The sequence below is a fragment of the Canis aureus genome, chromosome 21 (genome assembly GCF_053574225.1).
Source record: "Canis aureus isolate CA01 chromosome 21, VMU_Caureus_v.1.0, whole genome shotgun sequence".
NCBI classification, from domain to species: Eukaryota; Metazoa; Chordata; class Mammalia; order Carnivora; family Canidae; genus Canis; species Canis aureus.
In genome coordinates, this window is record NC_135631.1 from 19,042,606 (window position 1) to 19,058,385 (window position 15,780).

General features: G+C 43.6%; 1 protein-coding gene across 1 annotated transcript; it reads left to right on the forward strand.

Moving 5' to 3' along the window:
• Window positions 1-2,045: 2,045 nt before the first annotated feature.
• Window positions 2,046-3,262, forward strand: LOC144293424 (olfactory receptor 10V1-like). Its single transcript, XM_077864508.1, has one exon. The coding sequence runs from the start codon at window positions 2,046-2,048 to the stop codon at window positions 2,982-2,984; it is 939 nt and encodes a 312-aa protein (XP_077720634.1). The 3' UTR covers window positions 2,985-3,262.
• The last annotated feature ends 12,518 nt before the right edge of the window (window positions 3,263-15,780 follow it).

Genomic DNA, 15,780 nt, shown 5'->3' on the forward strand with positions numbered 1-15,780 from the left:
GAAGAGAGTCTGGGTAGAACAATATTACAGAGGCCACGGGTGAGGAATTTCAAGGAGTAGGGAGTAGCCAATAGCTGCAAATACCATTCAGATCAGGTCAAAAGTAGCTGCCAGATTCAATGATTTGGAAGTCATTGGTGACCTTTATTAGGGTATTTTCAAGGAGTAAGATGGAAACTGGATGGCTTGTGCTTAGGGAGGAGTAGGGAATGGTCATAACAGGAAGGAGATAGGGAGGCATTCCCCTCTGGTGATGTAAGATTGGAGAAATGTGTTATGGATATGTTATAGGTCCTATATCAGAGGTCCAGTGCTAATGAGGATGATGATGATGAACTGCCTCCAGGTAGCTTTTGTTATTTCTTTCCATAAGGTTGGAGGTAGGGTCCTCTGTTAGTGAAGAAGAAGGCAGAAGGGAAGACTTGAAGACACTGGGGAAACTTACACTTGTCTTGGTGGGAACCAGAAGGAGGAGCTCTCTAGGGGACTGGGGATAGTGCTGGGGTTTATAATGACCCTTTGTTGTGGCCTCATTAGGCAGGATCTTGCCATGTCTAGTCCTGTTCAGCCTGGAATAGGTATGTTGAGTATTACAGAAGGTGACAGGATTGAGAAAAGGTCAAGGAGCCAAGAATAGTGACAGTATTGGCAAAAGGCTAATGGAAAAGATGAACTATATAGGTTTGGTTGGGTAGGGAAGGGAGTAAAGCCCAAAGGAGTCTTATTTGGGGGAAGTAGAGGATCAAGGCAGTTTCGAAGAGGTGGAAGACGAGAAGTATTAATGATTATTGCTAACACTCATGGAGGGTTTAGGGATACTTTTACTTCTCCAGATACTTTTACTTCTCCCAACAGTCTTAAGAGTTTTGTCCTATTGTCATTTTTATAGGTAGAGAAATTGAAGCAGAAGCTTCAACGAGTCGCTCTGGGCCATACTCTTGGTCAATGGCACATCAGGGATTAGAACCTGGTCTGATCCCAGAGGCTGTGCTCGAGAACCAGGTAAAGGATTAGGGAGTAGAGAGATTTGTGGTCCGGGTATGGCATCCTGTGATTTAAGATTTCAGAGCTGATGCGAACAGATACGTATACACCTATGTTCACGGCAGCATTACTCACAACAGACAAAAGGTGGAAACAATCCAAGTGTCAAAAAACCAATCAATCAATCAATGAATCAATCCAAGTGTCCATGAACAGATGAATGGATAAACGAAATGTGGTCCGTACACACAGTGGAACAGCATTCAGCCATAAAACATAAAGGAAATTTGGTATATGCTACCGCGTGGGTGGACCTTGAAAACATTATGCTTAGTGAAATAAGCCAGGCACAGAAAGACAAATATTGTGTGATTCCACTTGTATGAGTTACCTAGGATAGGCAAACTCACGGGGACAGCAATCAGGATAGAGGTAACTAGAGGCTGGGAGGAGACTATGTGGGGAGCTATTGTTTAGTGGGTACAGAATCTTGGTTGGGGATGATAAAAAAGTTTTGGTTATGGATAGAGGTGATGGTTACATGGCACTGTGGACGTACTTGATGCCTTGAATTGTACACTGACACAGGGCTGAGCTCAAAAATACTATGCAAAATACACTCTGCCACAATTTCAAAAAAGGATTTCTGTGGTGAACTACTTCTGGGTGATTACAACAAGAAGTCTGATTTAAAAGTGAGTTGCAGATTTTGTTGTTTATTTATTTATTTGAGAGAGAGAAAGAGCGCACAAGCGGGAGGGGGAGACGGAGAATCTCGAGCAGACTGCGCCGAGCGTGGAGGCTGACACAGGCCTCTCTGAGGACCATGAGACCATGACCTGAGCTGACACCAAGAGTCAGATGCTTAACTGACTGCGTGGGCCACCCAGGCGCCCCCGTTGCGGAGTTTAGCCTGGAGGTAAAGGTGGTTGGGGTTGGGGAGATCAAGAAAGGGAGAGGCCAAGAGTTGAATGGGCCACCTGGCAGGAGCTCTGTATCCTGACCTTAATCTATCCTCAGGGGGAGCACGGTGCCGTCAACAGGCCGCATGCACTGAATACATGGAGGGTGCTAATCAAACTGGGATGGTTCGCTTCCACTTCCGCCCCTTCTCCAAACTCCCTGAGGTGCAGATGTTGATTTTTGTGGCCTTCTTGATCATGTACCTGGTCAGCATCAGCGGCAATGTCTCCATTTCTCTCATCATCTGGCTCAACCGTTCTCTGCACACCCCCATGTACTTCTTCCTGGCCAACTTGGCAGCTCTGGAGATCTGCTACTCTTCCACCATCGCCCCTCTGACCCTGGCCAGCGTCCTGTCCACAGAGAGAGCCCTCATCTCCCTGCCTGGCTGTGGTACCCAGATGTTCTTCTTCATCTTCCTGGGCAGTGCTGACTGTATTCTACTAGCTGTCATGGCCTATGACAGGTTTGTGGCCATCTGTCACCCTTTGCGTTACACCCTCATGATGAGTTGGCGGTTGTGTGTGCAACTGGCCATGGGGTCTCTGGTGCTGGGGTTCATCTTGGCCATGCAGTTGACTGTGCTCATCTTCCAACTCCCCTTCTGCAGCAGTAAAGAAATCAGTCTGTTCTACTGTGATGTCCTCCCTGTCATGAGACTGGCCTGTGCAGACACCTGGGTCCATGAGGCCACCCTCTTTGTGGTCAGCATCACCGTCCTCACTATCCCCTTCCTGCTGATCACTCTCTCCTACGTCTTCATCGTGGCCGCCATCCTGAAGATTCGCTCAGCAGAGGGGAGGCACAAGGCCTTCTCCACTTGCTCCTCTCACCTGACTGTGGTCCTGCTGCAGTATGGATGTGGGAGCCTCATCTACCTGTGCCCCAGCTCCAGTTACTCTCCAGAGAGGGGCCAGGTGGTGTCTGTGGTTTACACATTCATCACGCCTGTGCTGAACCCCTTGATCTACAGCATGAGAAACAGGGAGCTTAAGGATGCTTTGAGGAGAACCATGATCAGGTTCCTGTTGTCCTAAGCACCGGGAGCACTCTGGGTGCTCCTTTCCAACACTGCTGGGAAGAAACAGAGGAGTGTGCTTTCTAAAAGATGAGGTGGGGGCTCAGAGGTCATTGGTTTTATACTGTTACTTCTTCCTCGATATATTATATTTGAAAACTCATTTTTCTTTTTCTCAGCCTCAGATTCTTCATCTCCAACATGGGGATTAAAAGGCCCACCAGACTTAAATCTGGGCTAGTTTGGGGGACCCAAAGTGAAAATACTGTGACTTTTTAAAGGGAGATACAGCCGTGAATGTGGTCATTACATATTCTCATCATGACATGTAGAGTGTGTGTCCAGTTCTCAGGTCTTAGTGGGCTCACACGTGGACCCGAGAAAAAGATGCATATCAAACCGGGACCATCCAACCACTCTCCACTGATGCCCGTGGTGCAAATGCTGAGCTTACACATTTTTGAATTCTCCTTCATCCTAAATTCTTCTTCCAGGGAAAAGTGATGGGGAAAGTGCTAGAGTTTAAAAGTTGTGGTTCTTTTTTCTTACTCGGAGCTAACCAGTCTCCATCTCAATCTCTGACTCTGTATGTGTTATTAGTCTGCATCTAACTCACTCTCCCCGTGCCCGCTGGGTCTCCTCCCCGTCGTGTCCCTCTGTCTCAGATACACAGCACACACGCATTCATGTGCCTCACATTCCTATCCGGCTCTAGCTGGTCTGAATATTTGTGTCCCCTACCTCAGGTTCATCTATTGAAATCCTAGTCCCCAGTGGAATGGCATAGGGAGGTGGGGCCTTTGGGAAATATGAGGTCACGAGGTTGGAGCCCTCATGAATGGGATTTGTGCTTTCATAAAAGAGACCCCACAGAACTCCTTGGCCCCTTGTGCCATGTGAGGATACAAGAAGTCTGTGACCTGGAAGATGTTCCTCACTCAGCCCTGACCTCAGACTTCTAGCCTCCAGAACTGTGAGAAATAAATTCCTGTTTTTTTGGTTTTTTTTTTTTAAGATTTTATTTATTTATTTGAGAGAAACAGAGAGAGCGAGGTGGAGCGCCAGGCAGAGGGAGAGGAAGTAGCAGACTTCTCCCTGCCAAGCAGGGAGCCTGACACAAGGCTGGATCCCAGGACCCTGGGGTCATGACCTGAGCCAAAGGCAGATGCTTAACCAACTAAGCCACCCAAGTGTCTCAATTTCTGTTGTTTATAAAGCCACTCAGTCTATGGTACTTTGTTTTTTTGTTTTTGTGTTTTTTTTTTTTTAATTGGTGTTCAATTTACTAACATACAGAATAACACCCAGTGCCCGTCACCCATTCACTCCCACCCCCCGCCCTCCTCCCCTTCCACCACCCCTAGTTCGTTTCCCAGAGTTAGCAGTCTTTACGTTCTGTCTCCCTTTCTGATATTTCCCACACATTTCTTCTCCCTTCCCTTATTTTCCCTTTCACTATTATTTATATTCCCCAAATGAATGAGAACATATAATGTTTGTCCTTCTCCGACTGACTTACTTCACTCAGTTATAGTAGCCCAGATGGATGAAGATACTAAGAATACACAATATGGAAAGATTGTTTTTTTAATTGAGCCTCTTTGGGTAGGGGAGGGATAACGCTGGTTCAAATCTGGATTCAGGTTGAGCAAAACTAGTTCTGTGAAGATAGACACCGCCTGGACACAATGGGGAGAAAGGACCCTAATGTGGCTGTGAGCAAAAGGATAATCATTTTAGGGTGATCACTGTCTCAGGGTAATGACATCAGAATATAGATAGTTTCCTGTCTTTTTGTAGGGTGGGGGAAGCTCATTTATTCCTCTACGCATTGATTAGTGACTTATTGGAGTGCTTGCCTGGCTCATTTGGTGAAGTGTATACCTCTTAATCTCAGGGTTGTGAGTTCAAGCCCAAAGTTGGGTATGAAGCCTACTGAAAAAAAAATTTTTTTTTAAATTATGAGTAATTTATTCATTCAATAAGTTTAAGAAGACAGTAAACAACTTTTTATTGAACTCTGCTATGTGCTATGTACCCACTTGTGGTAGGTGGAACAAGAAGTGGAAAGATAAGAGGCAGCTCCTGCCTTGGAGGAAGTTAAGTCTGGGTAGTGTTTAAGAACACAAATTGAAGTCAGGATGGCCGAGCAGTCTAAGAACACAAATTGTGATAGCCCAAGGGCAAGTGATGCAAAGCTATGAACTTCTGGAGGAGGGACAGCGAAAGGAATTAAGGCAAGTTTGATGGGGGACGTGGCATTTGAGCTGCAGCATGCAGGTGTCCAGGTCTCTCTGTGTGCAAACAGGAGCAGGAAGGGCATTTCTTCTCATGACTCTTAACCAACTGAGCCATCCAGGTGCCCAGGAAAGGCATTTCTAAAGGAGAGAATTGAAAGGGCATAAGAATAAACAATGAGCTTTTTGTGCCTCTGTTTCCTTATCTGGAAAATCATAAAATGTCTGCGACATTTATTTTCCTTTTCTCTTTTTTTCTGAAAATGTATCACAGACTTAGAAAGCAGAAACCATGACCAGAATTCATATTACATGGAACTGAAATGTTCCTGTCTTCCTTTGAAAAACAACCAGAAACAATCCACCTTGGTTCTTTGCTGCCCCTCCTGTGTTCTATCGCAATATTGCACTAAGTTAGTGTTATCTGCAGGACACAAGTCTTGGTGAATAATTGGTGTTTGGGAGAAATAAATTTTATATGATCAAACAAGTGTGAAGAATATTGTGCCGATCAAACTCCAACCAGTGGTTTCCTGCAGGTTCACCTGGTGCCTGTAATGTGCAAATGTGAGGTCACACTCTAGGAAGAGGGATGCATTTCTCTCATGTTTTCAGAATTGTCACCACGAAACTCTTCTATTCCTTACCCCATTGAACCTGCTGAGGCTGACTGACTACCAAGAGGGCGGTTTCACTAGTGATTGAGATATTCCAGGCGCTTTTCAATTCCCTATGTTCCTTGAGAAAAACAATTGTAGTTATCATGGCTTAGTAGGTTTCTTCTTAAGTGATTGCATAAGGGAATTAATTATTGTCCATTTATCATCACAAAAACCCATCAGACAGGTGCTGTTGTTACCCCTGCTTACAGATAAGCAAACTGAGACACAGGGAATTTAAGTAATGTGTTCAAGTTCACGCAGCCAGGACAAGCAGAACATGGGATTTGACGTGGATGGTGTGGTTTCAAAGCCTGGGGAACAAAACTACTACCTCTCCCAGCAAGCCTATCACTGTTCTATGAGAGCTTGTGGAGATCCCTTGATTTTTCTGTAAATTTCATAATAAAATTGGAGCAATAATATCTACTCTATTTCCTCAAATTATTGTGACATCTTGGGGGGAGCACAGAAAAACTGTAAGAGTACAAGAAAAGATTCAGCATGGTTAGTTTAATATAAAATGGAGGGGTGCCTGCATTGGCTCAGTTGGTAGAGCATGCAACTCTTGATCACAGGGTTGTGTGTTCAAGCTCAATGTTGGGTGTGGAAACTACTTTTAAAAAAATCTAAATGGAGATATATACAAGATAGCTTATCTTTTTAGTTATAAATATTTTATTTTTAAAAATATTTTATTTATTTATTTATTTATTTATTTATTTATTTATTTATTTATTCATGAGAGACACACAGAGAGAGGCAGAGAGACAGAAGGAGAAGCAGGCTTCTCGCAGGGAGCCCAATGTGGGACTCGATCCCAGGCCCAGGATCACACCCTGAGCCAAAGGCAGATGCTCAACTCCTTAGCCACCCAGGCATCCCAGTTATAAACATTTTTAAGCCATAGTTATTTAATTGCTTTTCACCTATGCTCTACTATGTTTATCTGTTACTCATGACAGGTGTTTCAAAGGTTTTCTAAGAAACAAACATGTCTCCTGCAGCTCAAAGTAACTGCAGCCTCCTCTGGGTGAGGCTTCTTTAACCAGGCTCCTCAGAGTAGCACTTTGTGCTTTAAGGTCCAGGGATTGAGTTTATATAAACATAAAAACAAATTTATAAGGTTCAAATTATACTGTCAAATCAAAGGCATATGGCATATGGAAGTCATGCTAGGAAAACATCTGAACAACATGATAGAAGACCTCTTTGTAAATGATGCCTGGGTGCCTGGGTGATTCAGTTTCTCAAGCATCTGACTCTTAATCTCAGCTCAGGTCTTTTTTAAAAATCTTATTTATTTATTCATGATAGACACAGAGAGAGAGAGAGAGAGGCAGAGACATAGGCAGAAGGAAAAGCAGGCTCCATGCAGGGAGACTGACGTGGGACTCGATCCCGGGACTCCAGGATCATGCCCTGAGCTGAAGGCATATGCTTAACAGCTGAGCCACCCAGGCATCCCTCAGCCTTGGTCTTGATCTCAGGGTTGTGAGTTAAGTCCTGGAATGGGGTCCATGCTGGGCCAGGAGCCTACTGCAAAAGAATGAATGAATGAATGAATGAATGAATGAATGAGTGAATGAATGAATGAATGAATGAATAAATAAGTAAATAAATAAATACCAGTTGACCATAGATATATGGGCTTATTTCTTGGGTCATGAGTTCAAACCCCATGTTGGGCTCCTGCTAATTTTACACCTAAAGGAGCTGAAGAAAGAACAACAAATAAAGCCTAAACCCAGAGGAGAAGAGAAATAATAAAGATTAGAACAAAAATGAATAAAATAGAAACCAAAAGAATGGTAGAACAGATCAACAAAACTAATAGCTGATTCTTTGAAAGAATTAAATAAGATTATAAACCCCTGGCCAGACTTTATCAAAAAAGAAAAGAGAAAGAATGCAAATAAATAAAATCATGAATGAAAGAGTAGAGATCACAACCAACACCAAAGAAATACAGACAATTATAAGCAAATATATTATATGTATATAATAAATATATTATAAGCAAAGATATGCCAACAAATTAGGCAATATGGAAGAAATAGGTGCATCTCTAGAGATGTATAAACTACTAAAAGTGAAATAGGAAAAAACAGAAAATCTGAACAGACCCATTACCAGCAATGAAATTGAAACAGTCATCAAAACTCTTCCAACAAACCAGAGTCCAGGGCCAGATGACTCCCCAAGGGAATTCTACCAAACATTTAAAGATTCCACATCTATTCTTTTGAAGCTGTTTCAAAAAACAGAAATGGAAGGAAAACTTCCAAACTCTTTCCTGGCCTCATTACCTTGATCCCCAAATCAGACAAAGACCCCACCAGAAAGGAGAATTACAGACCAATATCCCCAGTGAACATGGGTGCGAATATTCTCACCAAAATACTAGCCAATAGGATCCAAAAGTACACTGAAAGGATTTTTTTGCCATGACCAAGTGGGATTTATTTCTGGGCTGCAAGGGTGATTCAACATCTGCAAATCAATCGATGTGATATGCTACATTAATAAAAGAAAGGACTAGAACCATATGATCCTCTCATTAGATGCAGAAAAAACATTTGACATAGTACAGCATCCTTTCTTGATTAAAACCCTTCACAGTGTAGGGATAGAGGGAACATACCTCAATATCATAAAAGCCATATAAGAAAAGGCCACAGCAAATATCATTCTCAATGGGGAAAAACAGAGCTTTTCCCCAAAGGTCAGGATCATGGCAGGGATGTCCACTATCAGTACTGCTATTCAATGTAGAACTAGAAGTCCTAGCCTCAGCAATTGGACAACAAAAAGAAATAAAAGGCATCCAAATTGGCAAAGAAGCCAAACTCTCACCCTTTGCTGATGAAATGATACTCTACATGGAAAACCCAAAAGACTCGATCCCAAAATTGCTAGAACTCATACAGCAATTCAACAAAGTGGCAGGACATAAAATCAATGCATAGAAATCAGTGGCATTTCTATACACAAACTAAGAGGCAGAAGAAACAGAAATTAAGGAGTTAATCTCATTTACAATTGCATCGAAAACCGTAAGATACCTAGGAGTAAACCTAACCAAAGAGGCAAAAGATCTGTACTCAGAAAACTATAGAACACTCATGAAAGAAATTGAGGAAAACACAAAGAGATGGAAAAGCATTTCATGCTCATGGACTGGAAGAACAAATATTGTTAAAATGTCAATGCTAAAAAAAAAAAAATGTCAATGCTACCTAGAGCAATGTATACATTCAGTGCAATCCCTATCAAAATACCATCAACTTATTTCACAGAGTTGGAACAAATAATCCTAAAATTTGTTTGGAAACAGAAAAGACCCCAAATAGCCAAAGGATTGTTGAAAAAGATAATCAAAACTGGTGGCATCACAATTCTGGACTTCGAGCTCTATTACAGAGTTGCAATCATCAAGACAGCATGATACTGGCACAAAAACAGACATACTGATCAATGGAACAGAAAAGAGAACCCAGAAATGGATCCTCAACTTCATGGCCAACTACTCTTTGACAAAGCAAGAAAGAATATTCAGTAGAAAAAAAGACACTCTTCAACAAATAGTGCTGGGAAAATTGGACAGCCACATGTAGAAACTGGACTATTTCCTCATGCCATACAGAAGAATAAACTCAAAATGGATAAAGACCTAAATGTGAGACAGGAAACCATCAAAATCCTAAAGGAGAACATAGGTAGCAACCTCTTTGACCTTGGCTGCAGCAACTTCTTGCTAGACACGCCTCCAAAGGGAAGGGAAATAAGGGCAAAAATGAATTATTGAGACTTCATTAAGATAAAAAGCATTTGCACAGCAAAGGAAACAGTCGACAAAACCAAAAGACAACCTACAGAGTGGGAGAAGATATTTGCAAATGACGTATCAGAAAAAGGACTAGTATCCAAGATGTACAAAGAAGTGATCAAACTCAACACCTAAAGAACAAACAATTCAGTCAAGAAATGGGCAGAAGACATGAACATTGTCTCCAAAGAAGACCTACACATGGCCAACAGACACATGAGAAAATGCTCCACATCACTCAGCATCAGGGAAATACAAATCAAAACCACAATGAGATGCCACCTCATGCCAGTTAGAATGACTAAAATTAACAAGTCAGGAAATGACAGATGTGGGTGAGGATGCAGAGAGAGGGGAACCGTCTTACACTATTGGTGGGAATGCAAGCTGGTGCAGCCACTTTGGAAAACAGTGTGGTGGTTCCTCAAAAAGTTGAAATTCGAGCTGCCCTATGACCCAGCAATTGCACTACTGGGTATTTACCGCAAAGATACAGATGTATTGATCTGAAGGGGGCACCTGCACCCCAATGTTTATAGCAGCAATGTCCACAATAGCCAGACTATGGAGAGAGCCCAGACGTCCATCAACAAAGGAATGGATAAAGAAGATGTGGTATATAGACACAATGGAGTATTACCCAGTCATCAAAAATATGAAATCTTGCCATTTGCAGTGACATGGATGTAACTAGAGGGTATGATGCTAAGTGAAATAAGTCAATCAGAGAAAGACAATTATCATATGATCTCACTTACATGTGGAATATAAGACACAAAATTTAGGAAAGATTTTCTTTTTTTCCCCAGGGAGCCTATGTACATGCATGTGTGTTAGTAGCCAACCATTCTTTGGTTTATTCTCCAAATATTTGCATTCCACTTACTTCACAGTAGCCCTGGAAGGTGAATTATATGGGTTTGTTGCTCTTAAGCAGTTCATGGTCTAGCCAGGGAGGCAGGTGGGTAAGCAAGGGTGAGCCTTAAAAAGAGGTCTGAACAAGTTCTCTGGGCGAGAGGCAGGCAGAGGGGCCAAGAGGCCGCCTGAGTGGACCGGAGGATTTGGTCTAGAAGGAGGAGCAGAAATCTGCCAGTCAACGAAATGGAGGAAAGGTCTATCAGACAGAGGTGGGTGGGAGACCCTGGGCACATCTGACTCAGGAGAGGTGGGTGTTCGGTGAGGCTGATGATGGGGTCATGTGTGTCGTGGAGTGACAGTGCAAGGGGCCAGGGCCAGGTGGGGCAAGGGTCTGCATGCCATCCTGAGAAGACTATAGATTCCCTACTCTTTGTGATGAGAAGCCACTGAGGAGCTTCAATCAGAAGAAAGACAGAATGGAGCCACATTATGAGAAGATTCATTTCTTAAATTTGGTAAACACGAACTGAGTGCCTACTACATCTTTGGCCCTATGCCTGCGTCTCGGTCCACACCAGTGAAGAGACAAGGCTGCTGTCCCCCACAGAGTTTACAGGAGGTGTGTGAGGCAGACCAGTGGCCAGGCAATTCGTAGTGTGGTGGGGGCTTTGAGGAAGCCCAGGGGTCACAGGTGCATGTTTGAGGGACACTTAAGTCAACCCTGGAGGGTGAAACATTTACTTTGAGGCCTGGAGAATATATCAAGAGTTGTCCAGGACAGATATGAAGGTGAACAGCCCTGACTCTGGCCTTAATTTGGAGGTTTGAACTATGTACTAGGCCGCAAAGAGATGGCTCCTTGGCTTCGTTATCCTGTGGAATCCCCTTAACGTGAGGGTGGGCTGCACCCAGTGAGTAGCTTCTAGTGAACGGAATACAGCAAAAGTGATGTCACAGCTGAGATTAGGTCACAAGTACACCTTGGTAGGGGCTCCTGGGGGGCTCAGTTGGTGACGTGTCTGCCTTCGGCTCAGGTCATGGTCTCAGGGTCCTGGCATGAGCCCTGCATTGGGCTCCCTGCTCAGTGGGGAGCCTGCTTCTCCCTCTCCTTCTGGCCCCACTCTCCATCCTCGCTCATGCTCCCTCCCCCCACCTTTCAAATAAATAAAACAACCCCTGAAATACACCTTGGCTTCCATCAGTCTCTCCCTCTGTCCCTCTCACCTTCCTGCTCTGATGGAAACCAGCTGCCGTGTTGTGAGCTGCCCTGTGGAGACGCCTACAGGGCAAAGGAACTGAGGAAGCCTCCGGCCAACAGCCCTCGAGGAAGCGAATCCTGCCAACCACGCAGGGACCCGGGAAGCACATCCTCCCTAGTCAAGCCCTGGGATGAGAAGGTCTCCCCAGCCAACACCTTCTCGGCAGTCTCTGAGAGATCCTGAGACAGAGGCACCCAGCTCAGCTGCTTGGGGGATTCCAGAATCACAGAGGCCAGAGGATAATAAAGGTCTGCTGTGTCAGCTAGGGCACAGCTCAAGGCCGCCCAGGCCTAGCTCAAGGGCAGCGTGCTATGCGGCAGTAGGTAACGGGTTCAAACGACAGGGGGAGAAGACCACAGTCAGTAGGTTTACCATCCATCCCTCTGCGGTGGGGACGAGTTGCTCTGGGGAACAGAAAGGAACTTCTTAAATTCTCTAGTTCCCCTTACCTCTTTCTACTCAACACCATGCCTCAGGGGGCACCAGCCAGAAAGTGGTCTCACCTGTTCCGCAGCTGGGGCCAGATGGGGTAAGGCTCCATCCTTTTCTCCAATGGGGAAAGAAGTAGGGTCACAGGGACAGGAGAGAGGGAAGTAGAGCCCCAAATGCCAGGATCCTCTCTGGTTTATTTGCCAACCAGAGTGTTGGCTGATTTATACAGAGCCAAAATGCATGCTTGACCTGGATGACGTTCGTTTAATGGGGAAACTGCCGCATCAAGACGGTGTGGATGGGAAACCAAGTTCCACTGTGGGGCAGGAAAATAAAACTACATCAGAGAAAAGGGGCTCCTACCGAGCCTGGAACCTGAAGTTCCTGTCCACCTATGTGGAGACCCAGGAGTCCCCTTGGGCTCAATGTCAGTCTTTTTCACCATCCCCTGGACTCCCCCTGCCCAGGTCCAGTTAACTTGACTTTGTCCAGTTCCTTGTACAAATCTAGCAGGTGGAAGCCATACTTCTGCCTGTCAGGGAAGAGCAAATATTAATATGCTAACAGAAACTGCACAAAATAGGGTTCATGCCTAACAAGAGTTTTAAAGAAGGCCTGAAGTCTGTAACTCCCTTCGCATAGAATGCTGTAATCAAAGAGGTCTGCCGATGAGGCCCCTCTTGGGTTCCTGGACCCCAGCTGCACTTAAGAGGGCTCTGTACAGTATTTTCAATATTTAAAAAGTTTAAGAGAAATCATACAGTCATTTCTGCTAGGCTCCATAAGGCTAACCAAAAGATTATTATACTAATATTATTATATTATTATTATTATATAATATTATTATATTTTTTCTTCATGGAAACGTCTCATAGAAAATAAAATTTCTTTTTGATTTCCTAGTTTTATTGTCATAATTAACATATGACCTGGTATTAGTTTAAGGTGTACAGCATAATGATTTGATATATATATATATATCAGTGCCCGTCACCCAGTCACCCCAACCCCCTGTCCACCTCCCCTTCCACTACTCCTTGTTCATTTCCCAGAGTTAGGTGTCTCTCATGTTTTGTCACCCTCACTAACATTTTCACTCATTTTCTCTCCTTTCCCTTTATTCCATTTCACTAATTTTTATGTTCCCCAAATGAATGAAACCATACAATGTTTGTCCTTTTCTGATTGACTTATTTCACTCAGCATATTATGCTAACAAACTTGTTAAGGGGAAGGTGGGGGATGTTGTCTGACTTACCTTTTTCCATTTGTGACCACCAGGGGGTGCAGAAGCCTTTACCAAAGTGGGGAAACCACCCAGGGAGTGGCCTGCAGGGGTGGAAGGAAGACATGGCCTATGGGGAGGAATTCTACAGCTCCATTCAGCCATGGAGCTCAGCCTACACCTGTCATTCATCCACGGAGCTCAGCCTACACCTGCCCAGATAGGGAGCCCACCTAGTGATCTGCTTGAGTGTGGAACCCAGCCAGCAGCTCAACCAACTACAGAGCCCAGCCAGCAGCTCAGCCCCTCACCCACCCACCTCAAAACACAGGCAGTGGCCTCACTTAAGTAGAGACCCTAATAGCAAGCCCCTCCTGTCCATGGACTCACAGATGACACATCTAGTACCCCAAACTGAACCGACTGGTGAAAGTCTTTCCCTACCTAAGTGAACCTTAATTTTAGCAATTTGATTATGATGTCCCTTGAAAAGGAGATTTTGAAATGGAGCAAGCAAGTTTAGCTAAGACAGTCTCTTTTAAAATAGTGCTGGGAGGCCACAAGGAAGGAGAAATTTATGCGTGTCCTCATAGGAGGAAATGTGAACCTTTTGCCAGCCACAAATCCTTGGCCTGGACTTAATTTTCTCCTCACCATGACTCCTGAATCACTGGCATTCTTCATTTCCACAGAAGTCAATGCAGTTTAACAAATTTAATCTATCATTTGCATGTTAACCCAACCAGTCCCAGTTAACCTAGTTTTAATCCCTGTCTTGCATGAAGGCACTAAAAAAGAACTATATTCTCAAACTTTTATCTTTTTGTCTGCCCCCTCATTGTCTTCCTTAGAACACAGTCAGGTTTCTACCTGAATCTGTGTCTCCCAAATTGCTACTCTAATTGCCTAAATAAATGCCTGTTTGCTTAAATTTTCAGTGAATTCTTTCTGGGTGGACAACCTCCATACAGTTTTGAGTCTAACCTACTTGGGGTTCACTGAACTTCTTGGGACTAGGTCTTTATAATTTTCATCAAGTTTGAGTATTTTCCAGCCACTATTTCTTCTAGTATTTTCTTGAGCTCTAATCTTTTCTGGGACTCCAAATAAATTGATATTTTCCACAGATTACTGAAGCTCTGTTAATTTTTTTCAGCCTTTTTTTCCTCTGAGTTTCAGGTTGAACCAACATGATTTTATATATACTAAAGTTCACTGATGTTTTTATTTTACAGTATCTAATCTATTAATCTCATCCAGCAAATGTATTTAGGTGTTGCATTACTCTGCTCCAGAAGTTCCATTTGGTTCTTTTTTTACAGTTTATGATTTTCTTATTTTCATGTTTCCATAAAAGCTGTCTTAAAGTTCTTTACTGCTTTAGTACCTCTTACTGGATGTTGGTCATTGTTAATTTTATGTTCCTGAACACTAGATTTGTTTCAGTGTTTAAATAGTGTTGGATATTGTTATGCCAGACAGTTAATTTACTTACAATAACATTAATCTTTTCAAAATTTCTTTTTCAGCTTTGTTATGAAAAGTCTAGCTTATGTCAGGGCTGGTTTTGCCATACTTCTATACTACGACCTTTCTGAGGTTTCTTTTTTTTTAGTTTTTTTTTTTTAATTTTTATTTATGATAGGCACACAGTGAGAGAGAGAGAGGCTGAGACACAGGCAGAGGGAGAAGCAGGCTCCATGCACCAGGAGCCCGACGTGGGATTCGATCCCGGGTCTCCAGGATTGCGCCCTGGGCCAAAGGCAGGCGCTAAACCGCTGCGCCACCCAGGGATCCCCTTTCTGAGGTTTCTATGGAAATGTCCTAGGTCCTCTCTACTCTAGCTGGTCAGAATTTTAACATCTCCCAGCCCTCTGTGAACTATGGGAATTCTCAACTAATAACTGCCCAATGATCTTTTCCTGGCCTCACTGGTTTCTACCTATAAATCTCTGGATTTGTATTCAGCATCAGACCCAACGGACTCATATGCAGATTTCTGGAACTCTTTCTCTGCATAGCTTTCTCCTCTCCTGTACTCTGTCCTGCAAATTTCAGCTATCTCCTCTCTTCTCCACCCTGTGATCTCTGTCTCCTGAAATTGGAGAGATCATTCTGCTCATCCTGGGATTCCCATCCCTGTTCCTCTGGCAGGAAACCAAGTGATTTTAGGACTCACCTTGTTTCCCTTCTCAGGGATCAGAGTTCTGGGGTGGTTATTATCCAGTGTTTTTAAAAAATGTTATTCCATACAATTTTGTCCAGTTTTCTAGTTATTTAAATGTAGAGGGCTCCGCTGGTCCCAACTTCTCCATC